The sequence below is a fragment of the Platalea leucorodia genome, assembly GCF_965183815.1.
Source record: "Platalea leucorodia genome assembly, chromosome: 5".
Classification (NCBI taxonomy): Eukaryota; Metazoa; Chordata; class Aves; order Pelecaniformes; family Threskiornithidae; genus Platalea; species Platalea leucorodia.
Window position 1 is genome coordinate 71,660,821 of NC_138827.1, and position 13,644 is coordinate 71,674,464.

Below are 13,644 nucleotides of genomic sequence, written 5' to 3' on the forward strand. Positions count from 1 at the left end.
GCTTTTTATTTAATTGTAATTTAGGCAAATGCTCTCATTTTAGAATGAGTACCAAAGCAATCAGTGCCTGGGATTTAGAATGTATGAAGAAATACTTGCAAATATTAAGATGAAAATCCTCCCTCTGGATGTGGTCTCCCTTAGGGTATTTTTGAATGTGGTATTTTGGGGATTTCATTGGGCTGCTAACTGCAATTTGCTTAAATATGTCTTCAATAAAAGCAAATTTGTAAGGCACTGTCCTGCTATTTTGTGACACTGTGATCTATAACCAATATTGTTTCAAGGAAAAAATAGCAATGAAAATGGTGTGAGATGAAATCTGGCTCCTATTGACAATAAGAATGACCTGTGTTTGAGCCTGAAGTTCATAACGTGTGACTCGGGGAGCCTGGTGCTTTCGCATTAAGCTGCTGAAGCAATGTATATTGTAGCAACAGACGTGCTGGAGTGGGGCTGTGGGCCTTGGGGGTCTTACGTAAAGGTGACAGCAAGGGGGGAGATCTGGGATGGGACAGACTGAGTGTCTAAGTCCTGTTACCGGAGGGGTCTTCAGTGTGCACACACACGTGTGTGTGTATATGTACACCTCCCACTAAGAGGCCTTCATGCTCATCAGTCAGAGAGGGGAACAGGATGAGGCCATGGGTGCTGTTTGTGTCTACACACGCGTGGAATGTTTCTGTCTGTGTTGATCTGTGTGGCCAGCTGCGTTTATGTGTCTATATGTTTTACACACGTGTTTGCATGTTTGCTTGTTGAGAATAGATGTTCAGCCTTGCTGCTGGTTGGACCCTGGGGAATGGAGCTGCATCAGCCTCACCTCTATGGGGCCGATACAGCCCCTAACATATTCATCTAAAGAAATGGTATTTACTGCAGCTGAGGCTCTCATAAGCATGGAAGAGCCATCTTCCGTACAACGCTTCTCCTTGCTTTCTTCTGAAAAATTACTATTTAGCTGAGAGGTGTGACCACCTCTCTGCTAGGCCAGACAAGACAAAAAGTTTCACAGCCAAGGAAGTGGTTTGTTAGGATAAAAAAGAAATAGGGCTGGGGATGACCTTAATTAAAAAGTCATGGCTGTGCAGGTGACCCCACTTTGCCCTCCTGAAGCACAGTGACTTGCTCTGTTTATACACCTGATAACTGGTCATTTCAAGAGCTTCAGTCAAAGGAACATTATACTTTGCACCTGGTGGAAATTTGGCAGCTGTGCAAGGTCTAGAGGGAAGCTTGCAATCTCTACGTTAGTTTAGTGGTTTGCCCTTTTGGGGAGCAAAGAACTGAGTCGCAATTGCATCTCCTGTCCTGTATCAGCATGTATGTTGCGTGTTGTTATATTCAGTCTGGTAGACATTTCCAGTTACGTGCTGGTGTGCGAGTTTGGCAGCGTATGTTTTTTAGACAGTACTTAAAGAACCTGCGCTAATATACTGGTTTTGTTTATGTTGTCTGCTAACAGACAGAGTGCTCTACAGCCTGAAGATAGGACGAGACCTCTTATTATAATTGCTAGTGAAAGAACCTGTGTTTTAACTGCAGTAGAGAAGGCCTGCACTTCTGGAACTAAGGAACCTTGTTCTATGTCAGCTGTGAGTAGCTTTTAACTAATAATTCTGTCTGTATAGACTAGAATACACAAAGTTTTTATAAGGCGATGTTAGCAGCAGGATCTGAGGCAGAAAGAAATTATTACAACTGTAACAGCAAATCTAGTACCTAATAGTGCAGCAGGCATGGTACTGACAAAGGTGTGAGATTAAAATTGTAAAGCCTCATGAGCTTTTATAACTTCTCCTCCTAAGAAAAGAGAGACCTAGTAAACATACAGAAGCTCTGATAGCTATGGAAAACCAGGTTTATTTGGAGGAATGCACAAATGAAACAATGGTCAAATGTGCCTTTTGGAATAGAGTGCTCTTTGTATATATATATTTGTACAGCACCTAACGTAAATGCTCATCAAGGCGCTAATAAAGAACGGACATTCTGGGCATAAATTTAACACAGTAATAATTAATGTTTTTGATCCCTCTGATACACACATCAAGTAAACGGTATGAAACAAATCTGAAACTGGAATATCTAATCCATTTGAAAGTGAGAATCGGGTCTGGGCTAGCAGATTTTCTGCCAGTTACTCTCTATTTAAATGAACAAGAAAAATGGCTTGACATAAGCTTTGTCTAAAGCTGTTTTATGAGTCTGATTTTTCTAAGCTTAATCAGTTAAGACATCAGCCCCTCTAAAACACAGTCAATGTACCCTGGCAGGAAGCTTTACAGCTCTTGGTAAATAATCCAATGAACGGGAAAGAATATAATATATTGATTGGTAATTTCCCCTTTAAAAGCCATGTTTCTGCTGAACAAATAGTTCCAAGATGAGGAGTGAAATCTTAAAATACTGAAATCAATAGCAGCGCTCCCTTTGATGTTGATGGGGCCCAGTTTTCAGCCTGGGTACTTCTGAGGTTGTCTTCCTTAGCATCTGAACTAATATGCTGATACCCTATCAGTTGTTCTACTTACTGCTGTTTGCCTGATTGCACAGGCTTCCCATTTTTACACATCCAATCAATATGCTATTGAATATTGAACAACTACTCCGGAAAAGACAAAAACAAATTACATAATTTTTTGAGCAGCTTGGGAAAGGGACGGCATGTTATTGCAGTTAAATTTATGAAATACAACTGTCACAATGCTGGCAAGCATCAGCCTTTTGCACATTTTGCAGGCAAATAAACAGCACCTCGACTGGAAATCAGCTTATTATCGAACTATTTCATCTCTGCTGGCAGACACGGAGCATGCATTGCTCACACAGCTGCCGGCTGCTCCCTTCTCCCTGGGCAAGCTGCTGCCCGAGTGATGTTGGTACGGTTTTATGTTTTAACGTCTGTTTTATGACAGTTTTGCAGAAATTCTTTCCTCTTCCAGAGCAGCCTCTGTTCTGTTGTCTTGTTTGTACTTATCTGCTGTTGGGACACTTCCCAGGAAGGGCAGAGCCTGAGCCCCGAGGAGGGAACGGTGCGCGGTGATGTTCAGGGCCTGATCATGTCTTTCCGCAGGGGAGCGGGCCCTGCTCCCTGCAGACCTTCCCCTGCTGTGAGCAGTCCGCGGCTCCCCCTGCACCCAGCGGGCTGCCAAAACCCCGTGCAGAGCAGGACCCGCTCCTGCCCCCGGCACTTCTCGTCTGGCTCCGCTCCGCGGGCCGCTCTCCGCAGAGGGCAGCCGCCCGCGGGCCGCCCGGTCTGGGCACCACCGGGGGCCGCCGCTCCCTAGGCCTGGGGCTTGCGGCGCGGCCGCTCCCCTCCGGTGCGGGCGGGGGCGGCGGGGCAGCGGGCGGCCGCCTGCGTGTGACGGTAAATCGGGAGGGCGTGGGGGGGCGGGCGCGCTCACTCGCGGGGAGGGGGGATCAGGCGGGCTCTCCGCCGCCCGGGGACGGGGGAGCGCCGGAGCAGAGCACCCTTCGGTGCCGGTGGGGTCCGCGGCGCAGGGCCGGCGGCTGGGAGCAGGCGGCCCCGGGGAAGCCCGGGCCCCGTCCCTGGCCCTCTTCCCGCCGTCCTCTCCGGCGGAGCGGGATGGTCCGTCCCGGGCGGGGCGTGAGCGCGGCCCTCCCCTCTTCCTCTGGCGTCGGTTCCGCTGGGAGAGCCTTCGCCGCCGCCGCCGTCCTCCGCAGCCGCTGCTCGCGCCCGTCTCCGCTCCGGGCCGCTCGGGCGTTTTCTCTCTGCCTTAAAGTCGGTGAGGAGAGGGGCCGGGGCGGCGGGGCGGCCGCCGTGCGCCGCCGGCGGGGGGCGGATGGGGCCGGCTGCCGCCAGGCGAGGCCAGGCCGTAACGGCCGCGCCGCGCTCGGGTGGAGGCGGGGGCCGCGCTCTCCATCTTGCCCTGCACGGGCACCGGGGCGCGGCCGTAACAAAGCCGCCGCCTCCGCGCTGTGCGGCCGGGGCGAGGGGCGCCGCCGCAGCGGGCTCCGCGCAGGCCCCGGCTCCGCGCAGGTCTCGCCAACGCCCTGCCGCCGCCTCCGCCCGGAGAGGCCCGGTGCGTGCCGGGTAGCCGGGGCGGGGGCCGGCGCCTCGCCGCTAGCGGCCCTCTGCCGCGGGGAAAATGGAGGCCGGGGAAGGGAAGGGAAGGAGGAGCGGCGCGGGGCCAGGCGGTGCCGCCGCCGCAGCTCGGCTCAGCGCAGGGCGGGCTGGGAGCGGCCGCCGAGAGGGGGAGGCCGGCGGGGAGCTGGCGGGGCGGCCTCCGACAGCGGGGCGCGCAGGGGCCCCCGGGGGCGGCGGGGCGGGCAGGCTCCGTCGTCAGCGTCCTGAGGTGCGTTTCTGCTTCCTTGCAGGGTGTCTTTTATGAATAATCAAAAGCCGCAGAAGCCGACGCTATCAGGCCAGCGTTTTAAAACCAGAAAAAGAGGTAAGCTAGCTGCAGCGCGCATGCTGTCAGTGCCTGCTGTCGGTGCTGTGTGCGCGGCCTTTTGTCGAGAGCCCCCAGTAAAACATCATCGGGTTCTGTCAATAAACAAAATAATGCCTTTATGCTCTTCTCATAATTTTTTAAATGAGACCACGCTAAATACAAAGTCTTGAGGCTAACTCTGGGTGCTAGAATGTTCTCTGCACAAATAAAAAAATATTTTGGCAGTAAGAATTGTAGCTGCATTTACTATGATAACCTTGGCTTAAGAAACGGTCATTCTAGAACCGTACCGAGTGTTGTTTAGCCTGAAAGCAGAAGTATCTAGTACCCCCGAGTTACAGGGGAACTCCAGCACAGGATTGTTGCAGGTTAATACGTACATCTAAGGAGTATCTAACTTAGTAGGAATTTCAGTGTTAGCTGATAAAAGTTGCATTGTCCTCTTAATGCTATAAGAATACTTGATTTAAATTTAAATTTAAAAAAAAAAAAAAAACAAAAACAAAAAAACAGAACCAAAAAAAACCCCAACAAACCAAACCAAATCAAACACCCACACCACCCCAAACAAACCAGAAAAAAACCCAAAATGTGGGATGTGCAAGTGCACAATTACTCCCATAAGAAGAGCTGATGACTGAAGAGGTGTGATGAGCAATGTAGTGTTCTGGTGGTGTTTTCTTAAACTTAAAGAGGAAGTGGGGACAGCTCTTAGAGTTTCTGTTTAATACTGTTTTATTGATATACTAGCAGCATTCCAGCTCAAATTGGCAATGCTAAGGATGCTGTACATACTGAAATAGTAATTAAGTTGTACAGAAGTACATGCTGACTTACAGAACCTATTTTAATGTTAAAGTAAAAGTACCTTGAGAAACTGTTGAAGTGAGAGAGTTGGATTTAGTCTGTCCGGCAGATGAAATGCTAGCATTCTGGGGTTTTGTCTCTCTTTAAGCATTTGACCGTAGTTTGGCTTCCAAGCAACTCTGCGGTAACAATGAGCCTCATGGATCTGTCCTGGAAAATAACTGATGCGGTATTTCCAGACTTCACCCAGCTGTTACCAACATGTTGATACTTGCATTGAATGTAAGGACACTAGTATGCCCCTTACAGAAGGGTTGCTAATAGATGCTAACAAAACTGGCTAAGCTGTTACAGACAGCACTCAAAGTAAGATTTGCAGCTGAGTTCTGCTTCTTTGGAAGCTTTTCCTCTCATGGTTTGCATAATCTAAAGACAAGTTGACATGAGTAAAGCTGAAGACCTCTTCCATTTAAGGCTTTCTGTTAGTTACACCAGTTGATCATAGCCTTGTTTTCACTATGGGTAAGGCACAGTTAGTATGCAACAAATCCACCCATGTATCTCAGATGCGAAGCAGCATGTGTTCTGCTTTAGCAACAAGAAAGGATGCTAATAGATCTGCAGTTAGAGTCTATCATTTCATGTTTATTGAAGACTGAGAAGTTAGCTCAGATTTCTACACTTCCCCCATGCACTTGAGGAAAGGCAATTGCTTCAGACTCATTTAACTCCATATTAAGAGGAGGGGATGGTCTTCATAGCAAAAAAGGAAGTAGTCTCAGTTGGCTCTAACACGGTAACAGTATCCATCTTTTCAGTCAGAATATTTCATCCAAAACAGTGAAGGTCCCACAGGGCTGAAGTGGAACACGAGTAACGGAGTCAAATGTACAAAGTTGTAGGAGCACGTATTGAGAATTGCTTTCCAGCATGTAGCTAAGCCTCTCTTTTTGGAGGGAGTGATCTAACATGTGAACAGGGGTATAAGAATCCAACTGAGAAGTCAGCTAATCTTTATTAGAGCCAGCTAATGATCACCACAAACAACTGTTCTTAGTGAAAATACTGTAAGAATTCAATTAGAGGTAACCAAGGAATATCTTAGCTTTTGATAGCCTTTCCCCCAGCCTTGACTGAATAGGGGAGTGAAAGCAGTAAAACTTACTGCTATATTGGCCACTGAAATTCATTTTAGGCTACATTATTAAGTCACTATTTGTGCCAGTTAATACCAGTTGTCTTGGAAGACTGGAAAGATGTCAGTTCTGTTTAAGTTCAGGCTTGCCAGTACAAGTTTTGTGGTTTTTGTTTTTGTTTTTTTTTTTTAGTAAGATTAAAATGACAGACTTTAAAAACCGAACAGCTGTGTGTGGCAACTTCATTTCAATGCTTTGTCTTTACAGATGAAAAAGAGAGGTTTGACCCTACTCAGTTCCAGGACTGTATTATTCAAGGTTTAACCGAAACTGGCACTGACTTGGAGGCAGTAGCAAAGTTTCTTGATGCTTCTGGTGCAAAACTTGACTATCGCCGCTATGCAGAAACGCTTTTTGACATCCTGGTGGCTGGTGGAATGCTGGGTAAGTCCCTTTGATGGGGCTGCTGTCAGCCTTTGTTCACTTGATTCTACAAAAGCTCAGTTTTCTTTCAGTGTAAAAACTCTGCTAAAGAGCCCGTTGAATGTGTGGAACAGGGTTTAAGTTATCTGTGGTAAACTCTCTGACCATCTTAGTGACTTGACTAACTGAGCAAGCAGGTTACTGTAGAAATACTCTGTATACCCTACCACACTTCTGCTTGAGTCAGTTTGCATTCTTCAAAGTGTAGACTGTACAAACTTGGCTTAAAGGAAAATATATTGGATTTTTTTTTCTTTTTTAACCAGGAGTAGATCTTGACTCTAGTTAAGTTCCCTTCTGCTGATGTGAGATGAATGAATGCTTGTTTCAAGTGTGTGGTCTGCGGTCACAAGGCCAACAGAGTTGCCCTGAAAGATTCTGACGTGATCCTGTACTTTGTGCACCCCGTCCTGTTATTTTGGAAAGTAATATTGTTTACAGAAGAATCCGATGTGCTTAGTCTGGAAATGCTATTACAAATCGTATGTTGTTGGCAATAGCAAGGTCATGGGCTCTAGCAGATGTCAGGGAGTGAGAAATGAGAGGGTGGTCGAGTCAGCAGAAAACACAGGGAACTGAGGAAGTGAAGCGTGATGACAAAAGATCTTGTAAACTCACGTGCGCACTGTGTGTAAAGAGCAAAGAGCAGAACAGATGCTCACTGACCAGGTAAGAAGTAAATCAAGCTAAATGAGGTTGAAAAGTAGTAAAAAAAAAAAAAAAAAGGTACTTCTAGATTTAGACTTTACACTTCCTACTTGACTAAATCCTCTTTAGTGAGAAGGGGTTCAGATGGCAGGGACCCATTTAAAATACAGGCTGTAATGAGGACCCTTTACGTGGGCTGCCTAGACTGGAAAAGGTCTGTCTCAGGTTTTAGCATTTGTTACGCAATAGTTGCGGGGGGGGGAGGACTTAAATGAGGAATTTGGCAGTTGCAGAAGATTTTCTGTAGTGTAACAGAAATAGAATTCAAATTACCTAAATGCATAGCGGGAGGAGAGGAAATACCTGATTCTGGGCCACAGTCAGGCAGTTCTGCAGTAGGGGTGGCTGGTCTGGGAGGAGGCATCTGTTGCATGTTTAAGTGGTCTTCACGCCGATACTGTAGAAATGTCAGGCAACTTGCTCAAACAAATGCTGAAAGGCAAGGCTTTCAAAATGGTTTAACTTCATTGAGTGTGCCTCCTTATCTCAAGTCTGTGTATTAGAACAGTGTTAGGTTGACTGAAGTTATTGTGATGCTCCTTTTGGCAAGAGGCTCTTTTGCTGATCTTACAAGAGCTGGTAGCATGAGTAGGTGAACTTGTCTGCCACATGGAGCATCGCTCCTTGAAATTGTTAATGTCCAAATTGTTACAATCTGTGGGTTTACATTCAAGAGTCCGAACCAGTGCCCGCTGTGTTAGGAAGTGCTCTTTCTAGGAGTGAGGCTGAGGGGGAAGGGAAAAATGCATTGCTGCATTAATGGTGATATGGGGGTCCTTTACTCAGCTCCCTCTCTGTAACAAGTAGCTAAGTAGACTAGCTTTGATCGTTAGTCAGACAAGGCCAAAATAAAAAATGGCATCCTGTTGCCTTATCACCTTTTAATATTCTTACCACTAATGTTTATCTCCATCTTTCTTTAAGTGATGTTTCTGACTTCATAACAAAAGGATCTCCCTTATACGTAGGATGGCATAGAAATCAGTGATGAGGTATTCTGGCACTGGAGTTGGTGACTTGAATTCACCCTAGTTAGTGAAGCAGCCTGACTACCGGTCAAATGTCTGTTAAACGGAATAGGACTGGTGAAGAAGCATCTTCTAATTAGCAGCTAAAAAGCTGAAGTGCCTTTCAAGACTGAAGTTTCAAGCTCATCTCTGGGGCACTGAATTTTGAACATGCATCTCCGTGTGTTTCATCTCCTGTTGTGACTTACTCTGTTATTTAAAAGACGCTTGCTTACAAAGCATTACTATTGCAGCAGACACTAAAAAGACACTTGCTAGGATGAAGCAGCTTTAGTGGCTTCCTGTAAGGGAAGAGGAGCTCATGTGGTCATGTTAACTTATCCATATGTAAACAAGATATGTTGCCAATCCAGTTAGCAGTAGGGGGTCAGAATATTTAAATATTCATATCTAAGCTACTGATTTTAAAGTTCCACTACAGCAGTGGAGCAGATGGAAATGTAGGGGTGTCTTCAGTGATCCAGTCATTCGGTTCATCATGAAAGGACAAAGCGTTGCCTGTTACAGGTATTGAAATTCTTGCTGTGGAGACTACTTGCTGGGGAGTAATGCCACTAATGCTGAAATCCTTCTTTAGCCCCAGGTGGTACCCTGGCAGATGACATGACACGCACAAACGTCTGTGTATTTGCAGCACAGGAAGACCTAGAAACCATGCAAGCATTTGCTCAGGTTAGTTCTGAAATGAGTACAATTTAACTTAAACTGTTTTGTGGTCAAAACTGAAATGTTTGTGTAGTTGAAAGTTTAGGTAAAAATAATGCATGGCTTTAAGAAGCTTACTAGAAGAGGTGGAGTAGCACTGTTCTACGCTAAAAGTGCTCTAAAGAGTTCAGATGGACTTTACTGAAGCTAATGTTTTAAGATTCTGATTAAATGATAGCTCAGAGCAAAAAATAATAGACACTCTATCTTTCTAGGTTTTTAACAAGCTAATCAGGCGTTACAAGTACCTGGAGAAAGGCTTTGAAGATGAAGTCAAAAAGGTATGGAGCAGGTCCTTATCAGCAGACGGTGCTAGTTAATCAACTCTGTACAGAAGAGTTATATCATACAGTGGGTTATTAAAATAGAACACTTTAAGTTGTTAGTAGAAGAACAGCTAGCTTGTGTGACTAGTGGAGAAGACTACCGGTGAACTAGTGCTTGTGCTAGTTGAATAGCTTGATTGAAACAGAAGTGTCTAACATGGAGGCAGTAGCCAAACTTTAGTGAGAGATGGTAGTTTTATGGCAACTCTTCTTACTTTTTTCTTCCTCTTGCAGTTGCTGCTGTTCCTGAAAGGGTTCTCGGAGTCTGAGCGGAACAAACTGGCCATGTTGACGGGTATTCTGCTAGCCAATGGGACACTTAATGCATCAATTCTCAACAGTCTTTACAATGAGAACTTGGTTAAAGAAGGTAAGCGTTGCCCAACTCCTCCTTTAGGGAAGGATGGTGCAGGACAGAATTGTGACGAGTAGGTGGAAATTGTGATAAAAGTACACCCCTGCAGCTCACTAGTTTCATCTGGTGATAGATTTACTACAGGATTAGCAAAGGTAAACGTGCTGCCTCGCAACCTGGAAAGGTCTTGCTAAGACTTTAGAAATCCACTCTTTTCAGAAAGCTTGTGTGTAGGACTTCCCTGCATGACCCTGGAGGCTGCTGGCACTAGTGTTGCCCAGCGAGGCAGTGCTGTATTTTGGAGAGGGACCTTTCAGGATGCAGGAGGTGTGTCATGTCTTTAGGCTCCTTCCTAAATTGCAGCAAGGAGAGTTGAGTTTAGTAATGGGAAGCCTTCATGATGCTGAGTGGTGAGAGAAGTCCAACATGCTGGAGGCTGTGGTATCCTCAGGCAGGGGCATTGCAGGCTGTGCTAGGGCTGCCTCTGAGCACAGCTGCTGGTGCTTTGAGCAGGGGTCTTACAAACTAGGCGCTCTACTCTCAGGTCTTATGATTCCCTTTGTTTTGAATTTCAATAACGACATTACTATTCTGTTGCACAGGTGTTTCTGCAGCTTTTGCAGTCAAGCTGTTCAAGTCATGGATAAATGAGAAAGATATTAATGCAGTGGCTGTCAGTCTTCGTAAAGTAAACATGGATAACAGGCTGATGGTGAGTACCACTGAAATTACTGATTTACTGCTTAAGCCAGTTTAGTAAATAGCAGCTACCAGCAAAGTATGCAACGTGCACTTCTTTTGTGAAAGAGTTGTAAACTTTGTTTTCAGGAACTCTTCCCAGCCAACAAACAAAGTGTTGAACACTTCTCCAAGTACTTCACTGAAGCAGGACTAAAAGAGCTTTCTGAGTATGTTCGGAACCAGCAAACCATAGGAGCTCGGAAGGAGCTGCAGAAAGAACTTCAGGAGCAGATGTCCCGGGGAGATCCATTCAAGGATGTAAGTATTTGTCTGTAGACAAGGGTGTAGGTGTGCTTTTTTTTTTTTTTTCCCCCCCTCCCTTTCCCTTCTCTCTCCCTTTCCCTTCTCTCTCCCTTTCCCTTCTCTCTCCCTTTCCCTTCTCTCTCCCTTTCCCTTCTCTCTCCCTTTCCCTTCTCTCTCCCTTTCCCTTCTCTCTCCCTTTCCCTTCTCTCTCCCTTTCCCTTCTCTCTCCCTTTCCCTTCTCTCTCCCTTTCCCTTCTCTCTCCCTTTCCCTTCTCTCTCCCTTTCCCTTCTCTCTCCCTTTCCCTTCTCTCTCCCTTTCCCTTCTCTCTCCCTTTCCCTTCTCTCTCCCTTTCCCTTCTGTAGGAACTTAGCTCAAATTATCTGAAATACAATATCATCTAATACTAGTCTGAAGATATATGCCTAATTAAATACTGAACTTAAACACCTAGCTCTCACTAAGAATTAAAATCAGGACCAGAGTGTTTTGGTATTAGCTTCCTAGTCTTCCCTTAATGTCCTGAATCTTGCTGTATGATCAAGGGGGTTGTTTGTGGTTCTGAAGGCTCCTAGGTTGCCTTTAGAACAGAAGTTTTAATTTAGCTTAGTGTCAGATGTTGCCTGTGTGCCGACTCTTTTATTTTATTCTGACTGGCAGATAATCCTGTACGTGAAGGAGGAGATGAAGAAAAACAACATCTCGGAACAGACTGTGGTAGCCATAATCTGGTCAAGTGTAATGAGCACGGTGGAATGGAACAAAAAGGAGGAGCTGGTAGCAGAGCAAGCCATTAAGCACTTGAAGGTACTGTAACTTAAGTATGGACTTCTGCACCCGTTGGGTAGGGCTTGGGCTTTCCTCTGTCTCCAGCTCCCTTTTAAACAAGTTAGAACCTACAACCCCCCTAATGCAGAGACAGCATGAGATGGAATTCTTCCCCGTGTAACTGTGGGATTATAGTCCGCATTCCTGAGGCAAAGGCAGTGTGACTTCTGCAGAAGCGCTCTGGGGTGGGGGTTGCAAATTTCTAAGCAGTGGCTGATGGAAACTGCGTGAAACCAGTCTGGTCGGGTGATAAATGTGAAATGCTCAGCGCGTGCCAATTTGTCGTTCCTCTTACAGCAATACAGCCCTCTACTTGCTGCCTTTACTACCCAAGGTCAGTCAGAGCTGACTCTTCTGTTGAAGATTCAGGAGTATTGTTATGACAACATTCACTTCATGAAGGCCTTCCAGAAAATAGTGGTGCTCTTCTATAAAGGTAACTTCTGTGGGGTTGTAGTTTTGGGGCGTTGTTTTTTGGTTGGTTGGGTTTTTAAAGCCTGTATTTGCAGAATGCTTCAGTCCCGATAAGACCTTTAGGGAAGATCAGTGCTGCAACATTTGCACTTCATGAGCTGAAGAATTTTCTACCTTTTGTTTGCAAAGATGGAGCGGTAAAATGCAAAGGTGGATGTGGCTGTCCTTGGCATATGGGGAAGTACTCCTCTAGACAAGGATGCTGCCTATCTACTAGATTTTAAGAGTTGTGGTAGATGAAAGCTAAATTTAGATTTTAAGGCTCTTTGGCCCTTTTAAGTTAGGGAAAGATGCACGATAGCGTATTTTTCTTAGTTCTCTGTCTGACCACTGACTGTGAACAGCCCGAGCTTGAAACCACCGAGGTGTTCTGGGGTGCTGCAGGCTCTCTGTTAAATGGCTGTTAAAAGGTGTTACTGAAAAATACACTGTGCACGTGTGGAAACACCACAGGAGCATAAGGAAACGTTAAACTGAAGATTATAGTGTACTTGTAAAATGTAAAAAACAATTAAACACTTCCTGTGGCGTACTTTGGGCTTTAAAGAATTTGCATCTGTTCTTAGCAGTTGACTGAAGCTTTCCTTAGAGTGCGTCATCTCAAATAGCCATGAAACACTCAAGACTGTTAGCGGGAGTGAACGTGCAGCTCCTAGATGGAGTGCTCGGGAAACCCCCAGCAGCCTCTCTGAAATGCACGGTTCTCGGAATTTTTAAAATGGGAGGCGCTCCCAGGGCAGGTCCTGCCCAGCCGTACCCAGGGAAGGAGTACGTGTGCTCAGGCCTCTGGGGAGGAAGCAAAGGCTGCCAGTCAGGGCCTCTCAGAAGCTGGTATTCAGTGGTTTGCTGTGTTCACACTGCTCTTGTGCGTCTTACAGCTGAAGTTCTGAGTGAAGAACCCATCCTGAAGTGGTATAAAGATGCGCATCTTGCAAAAGGAAAGAGCGTTTTTCTGGAGCAAATGAAAAAGTTTGTTGAATGGCTCAAGAACGCTGAAGAAGGTAAGCAGCAGCTTAGCTCACAAGTGGAGCTTGTTCATTTTGGGATGCAGGAATGCCTTGGTTTGGGGGCGGGAGGGTGCTAATTGCCCCTCTGAGACTAGGGGTGGCCCCCAGTATGGGCTAGAAAAGCTTGCCAGTGAAATCCACGTGGATCCATAGCAGCTGCTCGGCGGGATGCAGGGCAGGGGCTGAACTCGGGGGCTGGGGCGGCCTGACCTGCTGGCAGCCGGTTGATGAGGTCTCTCTCTTCCAGAGTCGGAGTCTGAAGCTGAAGAGGGTGACTGACCTGTGAAACGCTGTCCTCAGTAAAGCAAACAGGAGCTGTAGATAAGTGTCATGTCTCATGTGTCCTCCTGACTCTTACATCCTACCTCCCTGTATCAAGCATGATAT

The 13,644-nt window shown here is 46.2% G+C and overlaps 1 protein-coding gene and 1 pseudogene across 3 annotated transcripts in view; both read left to right on the forward strand.

Moving 5' to 3' along the window:
- Positions 1-1,536, forward strand: part of LOC309590329 (aldehyde oxidase 2-like) — a 48,212-nt pseudogene extending 46,676 nt beyond the window's left edge. The window contains exon 33 of the transcript in view: positions 1,466-1,536. The product of the transcript in view is annotated as an aldehyde oxidase 2-like (transcript). The remainder of the gene's footprint in view (positions 1-1,465) is intronic.
- A 2,024-nt stretch (positions 1,537-3,560) lies between these two features.
- On the forward strand, positions 3,561-13,644 carry BZW1 (basic leucine zipper and W2 domains 1). 2 transcript variants are annotated; one of them, XM_082313288.1, is made up of 12 exons: positions 3,561-3,749; positions 4,342-4,415; positions 6,629-6,805; positions 9,158-9,252; positions 9,501-9,566; positions 9,846-9,981; positions 10,569-10,678; positions 10,795-10,965; positions 11,609-11,755; positions 12,074-12,212; positions 13,129-13,251; positions 13,505-13,644. In XM_082313288.1, exons 2-12 carry the CDS (start codon positions 4,352-4,354, stop codon positions 13,534-13,536), a joined length of 1,260 nt encoding a protein of 419 aa, XP_082169414.1. In that variant the 5' UTR covers positions 3,561-3,749; positions 4,342-4,351; the 3' UTR covers positions 13,537-13,644. The 2 variants fall into 2 exon arrangements, with proteins under 2 accessions (XP_082169414.1, XP_082169413.1); XM_082313287.1 differs by having other exon boundaries at positions 3,623-3,745.